General features: G+C 33.0%; 2 protein-coding genes across 2 annotated transcripts; both read left to right on the plus strand.

Moving 5' to 3' along the window:
- The first annotated feature begins 1,880 nt into the window (after positions 1-1,880).
- Positions 1,881-6,870, plus strand: LOC143538198 (uncharacterized). Its single transcript, XM_077031805.1, has 8 exons — positions 1,881-2,122; positions 3,837-3,950; positions 4,066-4,134; positions 4,346-4,365; positions 4,858-4,910; positions 5,003-5,033; positions 5,108-5,189; positions 6,440-6,870. The coding sequence occupies exons 1-8, from the start codon at positions 1,933-1,935 to the stop codon at positions 6,628-6,630; spliced, it is 750 nt and encodes a 249-aa protein (XP_076887920.1). The 5' UTR covers positions 1,881-1,932; the 3' UTR covers positions 6,631-6,870.
- A 7,566-nt stretch (positions 6,871-14,436) lies between these two features.
- Positions 14,437-17,530, plus strand: LOC143538199 (MADS-box transcription factor 23-like). Its single transcript, XM_077031806.1, has 7 exons — positions 14,437-14,634; positions 15,361-15,430; positions 15,520-15,584; positions 15,678-15,777; positions 15,851-15,934; positions 16,026-16,210; positions 17,425-17,530. Exons 1-7 carry the CDS (start codon positions 14,453-14,455, stop codon positions 17,528-17,530), a joined length of 792 nt encoding a protein of 263 aa, XP_076887921.1. The 5' UTR covers positions 14,437-14,452.
- The last annotated feature ends 3,070 nt before the right edge of the window (positions 17,531-20,600 follow it).

Raw genomic sequence — 20,600 nt, forward strand, 5'->3', positions numbered from 1 at the left:
TCTGGACTTCGTTTTTATTTAGATGGCATCCTAACAATCTCTGAATAAAAAATCAGGGCTGTGTTTTAGGGCAAGTAAAGCATTATAAGTCTTGTTACACTCAGTTGCTGCTGAAAGTCTGCAACCAAAATTGAAACGATAGATATGAAGATGTCAGTTCGAAGTCGTTGAAACCATTGCTGTATTAGAAGGTCCGGTTACAGGGATTAATATGGATCAAATCATCACATGACTTTTGTTACAAATCAAATATTACAAATTTAAAATATTATTTTGCAAACCTTATTATGTACGCCTCTTAATTGACTACCAAGATATTAAAAACCAAGAGAATTGAATACTGTTTGTAAGATTTCATATTCTATGGTGTAGACATGTTCTATAATCTTCAGAGTGCTCACAAAGCAAACAAAACTATTGGCAACAAATAGCTTTCAGGTCAAGGTTATAAAACAAACACAATAGAAAGTTTATACAATGAGTAAAATTGCACAATATTTGTACTACTTTTCCAGTCCAGTAAACCAAAAAAGCATTATGCCAACATTTTTAAAAGTGATTAAACAATTAATGAACCAAACAATAATAGTTGAATAAAAACTTAGAGTCTGTATAGGTTGTTCCTCAATTACATTTTGTGGTGTGTTTCCAAATCAGAAATTGGGTTGTTTTGAAGCTATAGAGAAATCGAAACTGAAGACGAACCAAAAACCCAGAGATGTTGAGAATTAGTAAATGAAAATTAACAAATGAAGTTACTAGTAAGACTGAGATCAATCTCATTCTTCCTTGGCACCGCAAATACTCCAATTTCTTCACTGATGATCCTGTAAACCCTAAAAAGCATACTTTTTAATAAAAAAAAAAAGAATTTGAAAACGCAAAAGAACCTGATCGAAGAGTGATGTTAGGTTGGGGATTCTGGTCTAAAGGTCAAGTTCGGTAGGGAATGATGACGGCGGAGGTGGATTGGCAACTGACAACGCTAGAGTGGAATTGGAATGGAACGGCGTCAGGCGGTGGTGGTGAACTTGAATCCGCGTCCAGAGTGACAATTTAAATAAATTGAAGTGAATTGTCCAACCTACCCCTCAAGCTAACACAACGGCAGGGACTCAGATGGTTCATTTTTGAAACCATAGGGATTCAACCAGTTCAAATTTTTTTTCGGGGACTCATTGTGCCTCCGCCCTGAAACCACAGGGACGCAAACAGTAATTTTCTCTTTTGAATAATATAAAGAATTAAACTTATAATGTATATTTTGCATAACATAAAAAACTAAATCTCTATTTACATGTGCATTCTATTAAAAACGAGTCACTCACATAATAGCCTTACTTACATATGCTATGTATTGGTTTAATACTGCAAAATCTAAAGCTACTTTAGAAGAATACTAACATCTATCTTTCTACAAATTGATAATATGGGAAGTGACATTTGTTGCCGTTCACTCACATGATAGCCTTGCTTATATATGTTAAGCACTGGTTTAGTAAAACAAAATCCAAAGCTACTTTAGGAGAATGCTAACATCCATGTTTCTATAAATTGATAATATGGGAAGCGGCATATTTTATCGTAATTTTACACCTTGAATTGAAGCATGACCAAAAATATGTTATTTGTAATTTTATGTATGAATTATAAATATTTATAATTATTTATGATATATTTTATATTTCTTTTTTTGTTAATTTTATTTTATTATCACCCCGTATAATACACGGGATCTAACCTAGTAAAAATAAAAAAAATATAATATAACAAAGTTTGTCATGCAATCCAATCAATTTACAAGTTTTGCTCCATATCGTACAACATATCTTTCCAATAACTCACAACCACCTAAAACAAAATCCTAACTACCAGCCCAAACCCTAACCACCACACAATCAAACACTTGTCCGGCATCGGCGACTGGGTCCGATGTTCAGCGATGAGTCGGCATGCAACACGTACAACTACGGCGACTCAGTATACTGGGACGCTCGATACATCCAGGAGGCTTCAGCCGGTTCATTCGATTGGTACCAGCGGTACAACGCGCTACGCCCATTCGTCCGAAAATACATCCCCACGTCCTCCAGAATCCTCATGGTTGGTTGCGGCAATGCCGGTATCTTACTTTTCCTTCTCAGTTGTTCATTTCTCTATGTTTTATGCAATTTGTGTAGTTTTAATCGACATAGGTTTAGTGCAAAATTTGAACAATTGCTGAATTTTGGTTTAGTTTGACTAAGAGTTTCTAGAACGGTCACTTTTAATCGTTAATCAGGTAGTTTTTTAGAGCCAACCAAAATCTGACACGTGTCGTTGTACCGGCGACCTGCTAATTTATCTTTCAAATATTAGCGGAAGCTGGCTTTATATTGGCGGAAGATAGTCTTATCTTGTTGGAACAGAAGCTAGTTTTATATCGTCGGAAGCTAGTTTTATGTTGGGCAGAAGCTAGTTCTGTATTGGTGGAAGCTAGTTTTGTATGGATGGAAGCTAGTTTTATGTTGGTGGAAGCTCGTTTTATCTTGGAGGTTTTTAACTTGCCAGAAGCTTGTTTTATCTTGTCGGAAGGTGGTTATATCTTGGTGGAAGCTAGTTTTATATTGTTGGAACTTGGAAGCTAGTTTTATATTGGCGGTTTGTCAAATATTGGCAGAAGCTAGTTGTATATTGGCTCAGTTTGTAGCAACTACCGGCTCATGAAGTTTTAAGAAAAAGGAACTTGGGAAGGAAAACCTTCATATTAGGACACGAGGAAGAATTTGGTTGGCTCTAAAATTGTCAAATTAATAATTAAAAACTGGCAAGTCACGGTTTTAGAATGGACATATATGGAATTTCTTGGTCAAATGGACGTCATGGTCATTTTTACTAGATAATATGCAGAATTTGGTTTCTTCCTTTTATGCAGAAAATGACAAAGAACATGGTATGTATAGTAACATACTAGTAACATTTGGCCTCTTAACTACTAATTTTGTGATTCCTTATGGCCCAGTATGTTTCCTATTTATAGAACAGTATGATCTGTGTTTAACCTGACAAATTTGTATTGAAATTATTTGCTAAAGAATGTGATTCTGATTCTAATAGAGGCACAAACCTTCATTAAGGTCCCTATTGATTGCCAAGTTTGTAATAGTTGCAGACTTGCAGTCTACTTCAGAACATGATAAATGAATTGGTGACACTGTTAAACTCTCTAATGAGTGAAATGGATGGGTCAGATAGTTGGTTAGTAACATCAGTTTGTTTGACTGCAACTTAGATATTATTGCCAATTTAGATATCCATGGAACATGCTTATAACTGATAGATCAAGTGTTACTGATTGTTGATAGTAGTTAAAAAATGGGGCCTTTTGGTTAACTATATATGATGTTTTAACTCTAAATCTATGCATTTTAACTATATATGATAGATCAGGTTATTTTTGGTTAATGAGGTAAAAGTATTTTATAATATGATAAACCAAAATGGGCAAAATTTTCAATTAAGGATGGGGATATATGCAATTGAATTTTTGGGTTGGGTAAATATACTGTATACAATTAAAGAGGTCCGGAGGGGAAAATATGCCATTCAATTTTTGGTTTCGGTAAGTACGCAATTTAGGTGGGTTTGGAAGGGGAAATGTGCAATTGTCCCATAGTTTCAATGTCTAGGATTCTAGGGTTCATTGAGTTATGACATATATATATTCTTCCTCCTGTTGATTTTTTCCCCTTTCAAGCATTTGTATATATACTGCTGCTTTGTGTCCGGTCAACAATTATCTTGCAAATACAATATACATGTCAATCCATCCTTTTTTTGTGTGCATTTGTTGGCAGTTATGTCAGAGGACATGATTAAAGACGGGTATGGAGACATTATGAATGTTGACATTTCATGTGTTGCTATTGAGATGATGAGACGCAAATATGAACATGTTCCTCAGTTAAAATGTATCCTTTCTAGTTTCTACTAACCAGTTACTTTTATCTTGTTTATTATATTAATATTCGATATTTTGTAGTAAATTAAGTTGAAGTCATAAAGCTGTCCTTATCATATTCAAAGACTTGCAGATGGATGTTCGGGATATGGGATTTTTTCTGGACGATACATTTGATAGTGTAATTGATAAAGGTACAGATTGAATGGTTTAAATATTGTTATTCTTAATTTAAACAGACTTTTTGTATATTCTGTCTTGTCTTGACATCCTTCTTCATGGAATCTTGAATCTTGAATATGTTGACTTCAGACTTCATGCTGACTTTTATTGACTTCAGGTGTTTTCTATACTAACATTCTTTTTCTGCTCTCTTTTGCATGGTTTCTGATCTGCGGGTTTTAGGAACTCTTGACTCGCTTATGGTAAGCTATGCTTATTTTCAATATATGCAATGTTCGTGTTTGTTCGTTTAACATTAGCTGAAGTGCTGAACAAACGATTGAACACGAACAATTAAATGAACGGGTTTTTCTTGTCCATGTTTGTTTGTTATGATAAGGAGCATCTTTGTGTTCATTTATGCACGTTCGTGAACAATATAAATGAAGGGTTCACAAACGTAAACAAACGATAATGACTGAGCTAAATGATTTAGAAGTGATGTGAGGAACAATGTGTTGGGAATTTAAAAGTTGTTAAGACTAGACTAAGTTGTAATGGCCCAAAAAATTTTAAATGAACATATTAACGGTTTAACGAACGTTAACAAGCGAACGTAAGCAAACGTAAACTAACAAACATATATGAACAAACCAGACATGTGTTAACTACATATGCGTGTGTGTGCATATATGTATATGCAAGTATTGTTTTTTCTCGGTGTGTTCTAATTTCTTTAACTTTTGCTTTTGAAGTGTGGAACTGATATTCCAATAAGCGCGTCTCAAATGCTTGGGGAAGTGAGCAGGTTGAGATCTGTTGTCTAATCTAAAGAACCATAAATATTATATTTTATGTTGTTGCAAGTTATAATCATAACATGTGTTCTTTCATTTGTAGGGTTCTTAAACCTGGAGGGGTCTATATGTTGGTATGACAATGAATCCTTATATGTTAATTTATATCCCCTTTAAATAAACTCATATATAGATGCCATTACTGTAGATTACATATGGTGATCCAACGGTCAGGATGCCTCATATAAACCACCCAGTTTACAATTGGAAAATAGACTTGTATATCATACGTAAGTTATTTCTTAACTTATCATATTTCATTGTATATACACATCAAGCTTTTACTTTTTTTTTCTCTGAATTCTTGCCTTGATGTCAATTTATTATTGGTTACAACTTATATGTGTATTGAGTCTACTTTCTTAATTTCTTGTTTAAATACAAATACACACACATCTATATAGGGGTGCTTTAAATACAAACCAACTTTTAGTAAGAAGCGTATAAGCACTTGTTCGTTGGGCTGTCCTGATATTGTGGGAGAGAGAAAAAAAGGCAGCTATGTTATTACTGTTAAAGCGATAGGTACAACCGTACAAATCTTTATGTGGTTTATGCAATTTTATAGCTAAAATAGGTTATGTATTGAATATGGGTGTGTACGAGCCAAGCCAAACCTGAGCTCGTCTGGGCTTGAGCTGGGCTTATTAAACTTACGAAAGCTTGAGCTCGGGCTCGGGCTCGGGCTCGGGCTTGGCTTTTGAGCTCTATTTCTTAATCTTGACCTTGACTAGTGAGTAATTTTTCAAACTCGAGCCTGGCATGCTTTATTTATTTTTATATACATTTATAGTTATTTTTTTGTACAAATATTATTTTTAATTTTATATATTTTTATTTATAATAATAATTATTTGATGTATTAAATAAAAATATTATATAAATAATAGGCTCATTTAGGTTTGCTAGCCAGCTCGAGTTCGTTAAGTGAAGCTGAGGCCGAGGCTCGTTTATTATTGCAAGCTTATTTGTAGGCTCGAGTTTGGGCTTAAACTCGTTTAATCTCAGTTTGATTCGAGCTTTTAGCTAGCCGATCTCGAGCAGCTCATGAGCAGTGGCTTGTTTACACCCCTAGTGTTGAAGGCTCCAATTCTTTCTAGAGATCCAAAGATCAAACATCCTTAGCGAAATTAGGTTTTCTTGTTTACCATGTATTTATCGGTTAACTCAATTAATGGATGAGATTTTAGTATTTGTTTTTTATTTAACTTTAAAGATGACAAAAGATTATATGATCATTAACATACTATAAATCTTTTAATTCATGTATTTAGGGCATCTTGTTATCATAGAAAAGGCTTGTACATTATGATTTATTTGATTAGCTTAACAATACCTAAAATGCTTAAAATCCATTACAGTTATTGAAATCCACACGATGGTCTCACCGATACTCGTTTGAATAATAATTAATTCTAATGATATTCCGTCATATTCGACACGTAGTTAATCATAAATGTCAAACTATTGTCTGCTGCAGCTAGGCCTGGTTTCCAAAAGCTGCCAGGTTCCACGTCATCTCCTAAATCACAGCTGTCACCTGTTCCAACCGCCGAGGAGGGAATGCTTCCGGCTGATTATGTTCTAGAAGATCCCGATTCTCATTTCATATACGTGTGCACGAAAATGGACGTGAGTTCTGATCTCAGTGACCCGCCTGCCTTTTCATGACAGTTGACTATTTGACCGAGAGCAGAAGAGGATGAAGAAGTTGGTAATAAGGTGTGATCATCGTCTTTAGGATGCCAAATGGCGTTGTTTACTTCGCTGTGGCATGACAGGTTGATTTTTATTTATGTTAATATTTTTCTATTCTTATATTTTTACACTGTTGTTTATTTACATTTGATTGTTGTTCTGACCGATGAAACATGAATAAATGATGATTGTGTGAGATGCCTTGACTGCTATCATTTCTGGCTATTGATTATCATTTGTTGGATATCGATCTTGGTCAGGTTGTGTATCATTTTTATGTACGCTTTGAAACATCAAACGGTGCGAGTTGGGGCAAACAGCAAACACCGTTTTAATTTTTTAATTTATTTTAATTTTAATTTTATTTGGTTATTGTGCAAATTAAGTACCATCTCGGGCCAAGCCATAATGGCCTGTTTATGCTTAATGAGCTGAAATTTGAGTTTAAGTTTGGCTTTTAAAAGGCTCGAGCCAACATATGGCTTGACAAGCTCGAAGTTAAACAAGCCATAATGACTTGTTCATGCTTAATGAGCTGAAATTTGAGTTTAAATTTGGTTTGTTAAAGGCTCGAGCCAACATATGGCTTGACGTTAAACAAAAATTTAGTATTTAAGAAAAATGTTCTTTATGGGCTTATTTATTTATAGATGGAGCTGAGTTATAACTTATAAACACTAAAATTCGGGTCTAAGTTAAGCGAGTTACTAGCGGGCTTGCTATGACTTGACCTTGGCTTGTTTACATACCAAGCTAGCTCTGTGCTGACTTTGAACTAATTTTTTTTCAGTTGTTTAGCGAGTTTTGAGTGAACCTTGAGTCATAAGCTTTTTAAACAGCCTAGATATAGAATGGCTAAATAAGTGTGAAGTACTTCTATTATTGCATTGTGACGGGAAATTTTTAAATTTATTTTTTGTTGGGATTTATGTTTGTTGTGTTTGTAAAATGATAATGGGAAAATTAGGGGTTAGATTGGGAAACTTAGTGTTCCTTTTCTTTTTTATTATAATACTGTACTCGGGTGTGTTGTTTGCGGGTGTTTTAGTGTTTGGTTGGCTAGCTACTTGTTAATATTTAGTTTTCAATAAAATTGGCTGTTCAAAAATAAAAAGAGTAAAATAATAGAATTATAATTTGGCATATAGTAAATGAGTAATGCTACAAGCATGTAGAATAGTTTTATATATTTGTTAATACTTTGGACATGAAAATATATAGAAGTATTTGCATATTTATAACACAAAAAGTAACGCTAGAATATTAGATTAAAGGTAATTTTGACCTTTTGTTTTCACACGATCTAAAGTGGTCTAAATTTTGAAAGAACAATAAAAAGATTTATTAAGTTTAAACTGTAAGATAAATAAAAAAAGAACTAATTAGATGATCTTTAAAAATAATCTTTAAAGATAATGAAAACAAAAAATGGGTTAACAATAAATAAATATATAGATAAGATATTACATTAATAACATAAATATGTACTATATAAAAGGAAAAAAAGTAATAATAACAATAGAATGAATAAAAGGCTAGGAAAATAAGATGATGGTAAAAAATATATAGAAATCATATGAAACCGAAACGAAAGAACGAAGGTGAATAAAAAACGAAAATAAAAACATTAAAATACAAATATTAATAGATTGGGTGAAATTGTTATGAACTGGGAGTTTGATCGTGGATTGCATTACTTTTCAGTTAACCCTCTCGACACGACATTCTAGACCTACATCATTTCTCTTTGGAATTTATAGACTGCCCCCATCCCCTTTTCGGCACATTATCTCTTCCTTTATGACGATATTAGTCTCTTCTTTGTTTCCTCCTTTCAACGCTCTAACGGAAACTAAACCTGACAATTATGATCGACCATAAAAACACTATCATCGTACGCTACACATATACTCACCCATAACTGACATAAATATTCGTACTTAGCTTTAATACTCAAATCTTCCATTCACATTTAATTTCCTTCATGCTTCTCCCTTGGACCATAAAAAACACTCACAAGACGACACCTTTGTCCTTCTAAAAGTGGAAACCTACGGTACACTTACTTATTCCACAAGTTTTACTTTCACAAATGATAAGTTTGGTCAATTGTCATCCTAGTTTAATATAATATATTCATTATTAAACATTAAAGTTGGGGTTATATAAGTTATAATCATAAGTTTTTTTTAGGAAAATTAGTTATGCTTTATTGGTAAATAATAGTTTTAATTTAACACTTAGCTGGTGGCGGTTCCAACTAGATGTAATTGTTTACAACGGTTTGCGACTAGCAGAATCTTAACCGTGTTAGTTGCACTACCCACTCAATAACTTTGTTTCAAACATGAAACCCTAGTTGATTTCCACCGCCCAGGGCCGTATCCAAGAATCCCTTAAAGTTTTGAGGCCTGGGAAGAGTTAGAAAACGGATCCTTAAGATCGTGTTTTCAATTATTTGATAGATAATTTGACAATTTTTCCATTATGGTTGTCTTTCAAAAGCCCAAAAGAGGAAAATATTATAATAAACAAGTTACTAAAATAACTCATATAAAACACAAATGAAAGTTTTTTTCTATATAAAAACAACACTTGTGAGAATTGAACCCATGACATTTAATTTCATAGCCTAGCACTCTTTCCGGTCAACTAATGAGTCATTTTATAGACTATTCTTAACAAAATTATATATAAAATACAGACATTTTTTTAACAATTGTGGGTCTTTTGGATGAGTGGCTTTGGGTCCGTCGTTCTCCTAGCCCTCCCTTTAGGCCAGGCCTATCACCACCCCTTCTCTCACTTGATCTCGCACCACCATCGCATTGCCACCCCCTGGTCACCATGTACCATTCATTGATCTTGTTTCGAGCACTGGAACACCATACCACTTAGTTCGTTGTGTGTTGGGTACCTGACTGCACATCTCTCCCTTTCTCATTAGTCGTCACACAACAATGCAACATTACCACTCACCATCTTGAGATGGCATTGCCACCACTAAGAATAATAATTGGTTCTCACAATCACATGAGCATCATGCACTGTCACACCCTCGTTTGGCTGCCTCACCATCACCTTAATCTCTCTTTCCCTAACTCTCCCCCTCTTTGAAACTCATATTCATTCTCTCTCTCTCTCTTGCGAAACACACACACAAAGGAGATGGGGGCGATTGAATATGCTATGATGGGAGGAGATGAGAAGAGTTATTGAAACCAATTTGCTCATTCAAATTTCAAATCATCTAACAACGCCCGCTTATTATTATTATTATTATTATTATTATTATTATCCACACACCATTTTGATTAATTCACTGCTAAAAAATTGGCCCAAGACGGTCTTTATTTTACAAAAAAAAAACTGCATTAGTTGAAGTTCCATTGGGTTTAATGCAACTTCACATAATGCAACATTTTAAAAATGTTGCATTTGAAATAAAAAGTTGCGTTATTTGATAAAAGGTTGCATTAGGTCTAATGCAACTTCACATAATGCAACTTTTTTTTTGTAATATAAATGTTGTCTTAGGCCATTTTTTTATAGTGATTAAAACTAATTAAATAACACATATTTTATAGTTAATTACAAATTAAATTAACATCTCGAGAAAACATATATGCAGCACTTAAGCATAACTGGACACCAACTCCTCAGAACTTGGAAATTCAACTCCATTAATAGATACTTATAAAGTTTTTTTCCGTTTACACCCATTATCTCAAGTTTTGGATCGATCTAATCCATTTACACAAATAGTTCATGGGAGAAAATTGAGTTATTTGGGCCCGGGGGGATTAACTGCGCAAGTACTACTTTTCCAATACGAGGTATTCATCCTAGTCACTATGGGTGTATATGCCTAATTGACACATCTGAAGGAATAATGTTGAACTTATTGACTCCTTAGCAAGGATTTCCAATCCTAGCAGGAAAAGAAGGGAAACGGATACTCAATTTAAAGTGAGTAAACAGAATTCCATACTCGATCTCATAGATACATATAGAATTATGCGAAGTGCATACACATACACAAGTCAACCCACACGAATGACAATAACGACCCGTAAAACCGTGAACTCCTCCCCTTTTAAAAATTTTTCGTTCTTGAGATATGCACCTCCCCCTACTGAATTTCACATCTTCGCATGCTACTACTCCATATTCCACATGCTGTCATCTTATCTTGGACAACTACAACTCACATCACCTTACCACTTCTTAAGCCACGTGATCTCACTAGACACACATTTGGTACCACCTATCACACCACACACCATATACCATCTGATCACACACACCACATCGAAAACCACCTACTCAACACCCATCAACTCATAAGTGTCCAAACCACTGAAATAGTCAACTATAAATCTGATGTAGCACCTGATTTGGCCACTTAAAGTGGTGCCACAAGGGCCCATATTCTGCAAACAACCCCCCCCCCCCCCCCCTAATTTTCATTGTTTGACGAAGTCGAAAATCAAATTAGTCTTGAATGAGTTGCACTCCGCATCTTCTAAACCATAAGAAAGCTTTTAGATTTTCTGTTGGTATAAAGTGAAATTCTAGTTAACTAAAATAACTTGATGGCACTAAAATCATCAACTAAATAGATGCTACAACCATGATTACATGTCTTGTGCTTTTTAAGTTTTAAGAATAACTATGATCGATGCTGAACATCTAAATCGACCTTATCTTTTGTTGGGTGATTCAATCTATGGTGCTAAGCAAGTTGTTTTTACGGAAAATAATGAGAATGCCCATTTCTTAGAAGTGTGTTTGAGCTGTTGTCCCTATTTTGCAAGTTGCAACATATTCCTAAAATATCCACTCAAATTTACTCTTCACGTCTAGATTCTTAAAAGTCAAAGAGTAATTTACAAAATTGGTCGGGACGACTATTTAGGATAAGAAAATTGACGAGACGAGTATTTTGTAACACTAAACTTGTGGAGGACCGCTATCAGGAAAAAAAAGCAGTCGCAACGACTTTTTTATGTTATGTTTTTTTTACTTTTCCGAGTATTACATTTTTATATTTTATTTTACCTTATAACTTTTAAAATATAAAGTTTTGCAAAAGTCCGAACAACGTTGAGACGTGTTTTTTTATCTACATTTTGACATAAATTTTATTCAAAACCGAGCGGGTAAAAAAAACTTCGATATAAATCTGACCCGCTCAGTTTTAAATAAAATTAATGTCGACACGCAGATAAAAAAAACACATCTCAACGGTGTATTCAGAATTTCGTAGCACTTTATATTTTAAAAGTTACAAAAGAAAAATTAATTATGAGTAAAATCAACCTATACTATTAAAATAAAACCAATCTTTTATATGCCATTCAACTAGAGTAGCCAACGGTGATGTCAACTAATACTACTCCACTTATAAAATTTGTAACAAATTTACAAATATAACTTTAAATGTTGTATTAAATGAGGTTTTAGATATTTATGAATTATAAAATTTTATTTATCACTATTTATATCATATGAATCCATAAAATATGTTATTAGGTATGTTATTAAATTTATTTTTTTGCATGTTTTAACCACCCATGTATTACACAGGCTATATATAAAAAGATCACCCTGACTATTTTTTCCTAAAATAGTCGTCCCGGCCAGTTTAATACTACAAAATACTCGTCCCGACAATTTTCTAGTCGTCCCGGCTAATTTTGTAAATTATTCGTTGACTTTAAGAATCAAATAGGCCCAAACAGATTGTGGTGAGCATTTTGGGTATATGTTGTAAAGTGGGGACAAAACTCAACGCAGTGTTAAACACATGTACCGAATATGACAATGATTTTCACATATAGGCCAACGCAAATCATTTAACATGAAACCGAATCAAATTTGTTAATTTTAATTAATGTTAAAACCACAAACATCAAGTTAAGTTGGTTACTTATCATAAACTTATACCACTGAACTGATTAACTTCACGCTTTATTTTTGGTATATGTTAGACATCATGTTATCTGTTGGATATAATTATTTACAAAAATCGAAATTATATAAATCTTCTATCCTCTAATATTTCGCTTTCCGATTAACCCTCTTCTTGCTCCCTATTTGCCTTCTGGAACTCAAATACTATTTATATTGTAATTAACTAATTATAACTTACTCATCTTTTTTAAATAGTTATTATATATATATCACCTGGATAAAACAAAATCATCAAATAATATACCCAAAATCTTCAACTTAGTAAATTCAAATTTCAAACCTCCTTCTAGCGTGGCAAGTGGTAACTATACCATTTTTTTCATTTATCATTACTTTTATAACATATTAACTAATACACTCTTCTAAAAAAATATAAAAATAATATTTCAAAATAAAAAATAACCATGAAATGGGTTTTGTGCTAAACGCAACCATCCCCTCTTTACTAAATACAGTAGAAACTCTATAAAATAATACACTTGGGACCACAAAAATTTATTAATTAAAAGAGTTATTAATTAATCGATAAATTAATAATTATTAATTTATATATTAATTAATATTTTATTAATTTATAGTAGAATGTTCTGACTCACCAAGAAGAAAATGTAGTTGCACAGTTGTTGACTGATAAAGAAATTATTGAAAGCGTTATTGGAATTAATAAAGATGATATCGGTGAAGAAGATGATGAAAGTTCTACAATGGAGCCCCCTTTGCGAAACGAAGCTATTAAAGCGACAATCACATTGAACAATTTCTTGTTGAGCTATGAGAAAACAACACTGGAAGTTCTTACCATGCTAAGGAAAATTAGAGACGAGATTCAAGGGGAAATTGATTTCAACAAAAAACAAAAGACAATTGAGTCATTTTTCAAGAAACCTTCATAAATCATTCATGTAATATGCTATATATAAGGAATTATTAATTTATATTTTATATGGGGTCTAAAGAAATTATCAAAAATGTATTATCTTATAATTTTTGCGAATTATTAATTTAACACCTTATCCCCGAGTCGGGACCGGCAAAAAATATTATCTTAGAGAGTTTATTAAATAATCGAGTATTAATTTATCGAATTTCTAGTGTGTATACCCTTTGACCTTTTCATCATTATATGTCTGTATACATTCTAAACCACCCATCATACATCGTATACATAGTAAATCTATCTTGTTTTTTTTTCTAAATATTTTTTAAAGGCCAATTTTATAAAAAAAAAACTAAAAATGGCAATCCAACATAACCAAAACAAACAATGTATATTTATAATTTTATATCATTCTTCTTAAATTAAAATAGAAAGTATATTGCAGTCCAAATACAAATAACAAATGTTAGTTTAATTTAGGCTTTACCTTACCAAAAGCCCCCTTTCCAATTCCACCCCACTTTCCCAAAGCATATAAAACTCATTAAATGCATTGAATTCAAAAGCCATAAACAAATAAAAAGATAAAAAAATGTGAAGTGGTGTGGGACCCAGGATTAGAAAACCCCCCAATGTAGCAAAAAGAAAAAGTGTCATGCAGGCATTAGACTCCTCCTCTCTATCGGATTTGCCATGCAAGCTTGCCGTTTCCATATCTCTTCGCCATTTGTGGAAAACGCCTCTTTATCTTCCCCACTCTCCCCATATTTAGCAACTTACCCCTCTTTCCTTTCTTGATTTCTTCTTTTCTTTTCTCTCTTTACCAAACCCTAGCCATTTTTTCCCATCTGGGTTTTGATTCTTTTCAAATTCCCCATCTGGGTTTTGTTCCTTGCCTGATTTCATCATCTGGGTCTTTCTTCTTTTTCGATTTGGTTCACTATGGGCCGAGGGAAGATCGAAATCAAGAAAATCGAGAATGTGAGCACACGGCAAGTGACGTTCTCGAAACGGCGGGCTGGGTTGCTGAAGAAAGCCCATGAACTGTCGGTGCTCTGTGATGCTGAAGTTGGGATTATTGTGTTTTCCAACACCGGTCGGCTGTACGAGTTCTCGAGTTCTAGGTTGGTTGGTTGCATGTGGGTTTGATTTGGGTTTGACTTGTGGTTGACTTGGAAGTAGTTGCTGCTTGTTTTGTGGAATTGGTGTTGGGTGTTGGTTAGATCTTTAAATGCTGTTTGATTTTGGGGGTTTTGATGGGTTAATTTTGGGAATCAATTTGCATGTGGTTAATTGGTTCTTGATTCTTCAATTGTGGTAAACTTGAAACTTGATAATAAAAAGCCCTAATTTAGGAATCAATTTGGGATCTTTATTTTAAGGTTTTTTTTTAACAGTTTATCAGCTATTTTTCTTTAGTTTCTATTAATGTTTATGAATATAACTGTTGATTTTGTGAATGTTTGTTACAGTTGGTTTAAATGGTTATATGATCCTGCTGGCATGATGAAATCAGTTGTTTATGTGAAGATATACAGGGATATGTGTTGTTATTTTGTTCAACAAATCTTGGTTTTTATCTATATTCCACATAATTGATCTTTTGATTTTTTTAATCGCATTGTGTACATTGAATGAGTGTCTGTGTAACCTAAGAATTTGCCTTTAGCTTTTCTGTGTCAACAGACATTTTTTAGGATGAATGTACTAGGTAATTTTAAGGTTCATTGTATAGAACTCACTGATGACATATAAGATTAGGTTTCTTTTTTACTTATTTTAACTGTAGTTCTTTAAAAAAGTACTGATGACATTATCTGATTAACTTTAATCTTTTTGTAACATTGCAGCATGAGGGGAATAATTGATCGATACAACAGGGCGACAGAACCATCAACATCACAAATACAAGCTGAGATGGTACAAATTGTGTTCTTAAGTTAATTTATTTATATATTTATATTTATGTTTATGACTTTATGTTCGTGAGCGTCTTTGCTTATTCATAGAGTCAAGAACAAGCCGAGCTAGAACTCTTGAGAAACGAAGTAACAAGACTTAGAAGTGAAAACTCGTAAGCAGTACTAATTTCATTCACAGATTCATATTTTCGTTTATTAATTTATTTTTTTACTGTTATGTCAATGTTTTTGCGTTTATGATGTAGGCGATTAATGGGCCACAACCTTGGTGGCGCAAGCGTGCAACAACTCCATCAACTCGAGCAACAACTAAGTGACGGCTTAATTTCAATCAAAGAAAAGAAGGTTTTGATCCATCTTTATTAGTTTTCAAATTTTGTAAACTTATAATTGATAATGTGAATCATTATAATTTCAGGATGCTATGCTGTTTGAGGAGATTGAACGCTCAAACCGCAAGGAACGAGAACTCACTTATGAAAATGATGCTCTTAGAGGAGAAGTAATCGCGTTACAACATTCTCTGTTATGGTTTTATTTTATTAAATGTTAGTTTAATGTTTTTAATAATGTGAAGTGTGTGTATGATGCAGGTTGAAAAGTTAAAGCGGTTTCTACCGTTGAGTCAACAGCCGAGTCAACAGGGTTTCTTACCATACACTCCTGCTGCTGTTCCAAGTAGCAGTGCGGGCCACTCGAAACATAATCAGGTCAGCCCGGATACTGTCTGCTACTACGGGTCCGATAATATTGATTCAGAAGCTGCACTTCAGTTGAGGTATGCTAAACTTGAAACGGGTTCAAACTAGTAATCTTATTTGGGTTTTTTGCTAAAATTTTATACTCACTTATTTTTTTTCAGTAAAAATAATTTTTGTTATTATGTTTGCGTTGCATCTCAGTTTTTGATTTGTTTGGACCATTTGACCCGTTTCATTTTCAGTCTTCATTAAAAGTATAATTTTGTTGATGATGTATGCACTTTATGAAAACTTTTGACCTGTTTGACATTTGACTTGCTTGACATTTGACTAGTTTGACCACTTGACCGATTGATTTTTAGAATCGTTCCTTTTCATCTGCTGGTTTACTATTTCAACAATATATATATATTTTTTTTATAATGTGTGCAATTTATCACAATTTTTTATTTGTTTAACCATTTGACCTGCTTCTTTCTGAGCCAATGTTTCCTTCTTTTGACAAAAAGATAAATTTTTTTGTCGGATGTATGAACTTTATCAAACCTTTTAATTCGTTTGACAATTCATTTGACTTGTTTCCTTTTCAGCTAAATTGATCCCTTTGTCACAAGTTTTTTAACTTTTGATATGTTTGATCACTTGATCCGTTTCTATTTCAGCTAATCCTTTATAATTATTTCAATAAAACGTTTAACTTTTTCAATGATTGATGCCCTTCGTCATAACTTTTAACTTTTTATTCATTTGACCCGTTTCTTTTTTAAGCTAATCCTTTATTATTCACTAAAATTTGTAACTTTTTCGATGATGGATGCCCATTGTCACAACTCACAATAACTTTTGCTTTCTTTGACCATTTGACCTGTTTCTATTTCAGCTAATCCTTGTTGTTTAAACAAAAAGGTGTTAACGTTTTTGATAACGTACGCCTTTTGTCACAACCTTTTAACTTTTGATTCGTTTGATCATTTTGACTCATTCCCGTTTCAGCCAATCATTTATTTTCTCTGTAAAACGTATAACTTTTTGGATGATGTATGCCCTTTTCACAACTTTTTAACTTTTAATTTGTTTGACCATTTGACCTGTTTCCATCTCAGCAAACCCTTTATTATTTCAATAAAAAGTATCAACTTTTTCGATGGTGTATGACCTTTGTCACAATTTTTTCACTTTTGATTTGTTTGACCTTTCTTTTTTCGGTAATGGTTTCTTTTACTCAGCACACATAAAACATAAATCGCGTAGACCCATTTATATAGTAACACTTTTGGCTTTTGATGTACAGGCTACATTGCGGTGGTGACCATTCTAGCAAGAAAGAGGCAGCAGCATTGCCAAAGAGGGAAAGTGTTAATTCAAGTAGTTGTGGTAGTGAGGAGATGGATCAATAAACATTCATTATTTGATTCATGTTGGAAACTTAATTTATTTTCATTCTCATTCTGACATTCATTTTTGAAGCACATGAACCATGTTTGATCAAACTATGTTTAGTTTTCTGATTTACCCTTTGTTTAAAGGTCCTGTCCTGAGTTAGCATAAAATCATAGTTGGTTAATGTTTTGAAGTTCACATTGTTACATTGACTTAAACTTATGTCTAAATGATGGGATTTATAAATAAATAATTATTGTGCCCAATTAAGGCTTAAAAAATCCTCTTCTAAAAACATTTTCCACCTTTTTTTTGGTGTACAATTTTTGGAAGTTTACATGTGTTTTTCAAGTTACAAATGTGAGAGAACAACTTTTAGATAACATGTTTCTATTGAACAAGTGGTGCTGTATAATATTAGCAGAATAAGTATAACCTTAACATATGTATATGTGTGGTAATTTGTATATAGTTTGTCAATCTCACTATTGGTTGGTGGTTAGGGTGCTAAATAGTAGATTAAGGGTTCAATCATCCCTTTTTAATGTAACATTTAGTCGTTCAAAAAAAGTATTTTAGTTTATTATTGTCGGTAACATATACTACTGTTGAACCTTGATTGCCTTTTATATTCTCCCATACATACGATTTTTAGAGCTGGAGTCTCTCTAGAAGCCACCTCTCTATTCTATTGGATAGAGGTACGGTTTGCCTACATCCCACCCTTCCCAAACCCTACTTATAGCTTTGCTATTGATTGGATTTTACACTGGGTATGATTGATTGATAATTATTGTCGGTAACATACCTATACATATAAATATTCCAAATCAAAACAAAAGCTATTTAATTTAGAAGTTAATTGAAGCTTTATAAAGTGCAGTTTTAAAAAAATATATATATATAATTATCAGTGTACATTGGAGTATTCAAATACTACGATTTAGGTTTTTAAAATTTGGATTTGACTTTATCCGGTTAATATTGTCAAATTATTTTACTCGTATGAGTTGTTATTTTTAAATTAATTTAAATCTTCTTAATTAGATTATGGATTAGGTTATAATATGAAGTATAATTTTTGTATGAAGGATAGAAAGTAATCTTGTCCATTGATTTTTAAGATGGAGGGATGAGGTTAGTTTAGGTGGAAATCATGTGTGAAAATAAGGGGAAGGGCATAAAAGAAATAACACATTTGTTGACTTTCTCTCTCCACATGCTAGGCACATGCTAAATTCTCCCATCATTTTAAAACATCCATAACTTTTTTTTACGACGTTTTTATTGAAAAACACATTCACCATAATAACGAGTGTCTTTTTATCTTTTATATGAGTACCGTATTGTTATATAAAAATTAAAAAAAATTAGTGGGTTTTTTACGTATTGTGTTTTACAAAATTGTGTTATACAATTGTATTTATTATTGTGTTTTTTTTCTCATTGTGTTTTTTTCCGTTGTGTTTTTTACATTGTGCCATACAATTATGTTTTTTATTGTGTTTTTATCATTGTCTTTTTTTTTCTTAGTATTTTTTTCCATTGTGTTTTTCATAGTGTTTTCCATTGTGTTTTTTCGGACTTTTCCGGGGAGGTGGTGGCGGTGGGTGACGGTTGTTGTGGCGGTGGGCGGTGGACTGGTGGTGGTTGTAGGAGATGAGTGAAGATGTAAGTGGGTTTTTGAAATTAATTTAAGTGGGTTTTAAGATTAAAGTAAGTGAGTTTTAATATTAAATTGTTAAGACTAAAATACCCTCCTTCCTAGTCTTCTTAGGAAAATCAAACTTCTTATTTGAATCTAACCTATAAGATTATAACTAAATATATTATATATTTAGATTTTAGCAGGATTATAACTAATGATAAAAGATAGAATACAATAATCCTAATCGTATAAAAATGTATGCGACCAACATCTCCGTTGATTTTCAAAACACACGCGATGAAAAATTGTAAATTTAATCAATTCCGTCTTCGTCCCAATTAATCATTTGTCCACGACGGTTCAACCGCCATCACTAAGTTCCTACTTCACTAACGCCGTTGATTTCAGTTCCTATTTGAGCGTAACTTTTAAGCATAATTAGAACTAGTTTTATACCCGTCCGGTGGATGGGCTGCTTATTGTCGTAACTATCTTTCTATGTAATATTTTTAAAAGAAAGTATTTTTTTTATCAACTTCAAAATTTTTCTCCAATAATCAGATTTAACTTACGATGTGCTTAATTTTCTCTTTTTATCACCAAATGAGCCTATTTCTTCAATGCTTTAGTCTACAACTCTGTTCCAGCTATTAGATTTCACTTGATAATTGGGCGTTAATAAATCTAAAGTTGGTCCCTCACCTACACAATTTTTTTTTAAACTCCATAATAACCACTAAATACTGATGTCCACAACAAATATAAGCCTATCTATGTAACATTGATTTGTGTTTTTTTTTTCTTTGCAAAACGCCCACACTTCCCTCATATTTCTCGAGGCTCACCATGCTTGAGAATTTACATAGGCCACTCCAAGTAAGCAAATATCAATCCCATATTCTACCTTTCCCAGCTGACCATGCTTGCATCCATATCTCTGATTCCTACTCGCTTGGGCCCATTTTGAATTAAAATTTCTACCAGACCAAAGCAAATAAGGGTGATCAAGGTGTTTGCTAAGGTTATTTTCATGGAAACTGCATACTCCACATTTTGACACTCCAATGTGCCAACAATTTGTTACACTGATCTTGGTATTAAGCATGCTTCTAATGGCAGCCTCCATTGGGCCCACTCTGAAATGAAATAACATTGGTTATGTCATATTAACTATTAAAATAAAGGATTAATACATAAGCAAAGGCTAATGTGCTATTAAAAGATAAAATACCTTGGCTTGTCTGCCCATAGACGAAAAGCGGTGCAATTGATACTTTTAACACTTCATTTGCAATTGGAATAACTTGTTCGTACAAATCTTTTTTGCTGAATTGCGAGGACTAAAAAACCTGTCATAAATTTTGAAAAGTCAGAACCATAATTGCTTTGGATTTGTGAACTGTAAGCAATTGACTAATACGAGCTATTGAGCTACTTAA

The sequence above is a fragment of the Bidens hawaiensis genome, unplaced genomic scaffold, assembly GCF_021521415.1.
Source record: "Bidens hawaiensis isolate Kalapana, Puna unplaced genomic scaffold, B.hawaiensis_p1.1 tig00011510_1, whole genome shotgun sequence".
Lineage (NCBI taxonomy): Eukaryota > Viridiplantae > Streptophyta > Magnoliopsida > Asterales > Asteraceae > Bidens > Bidens hawaiensis.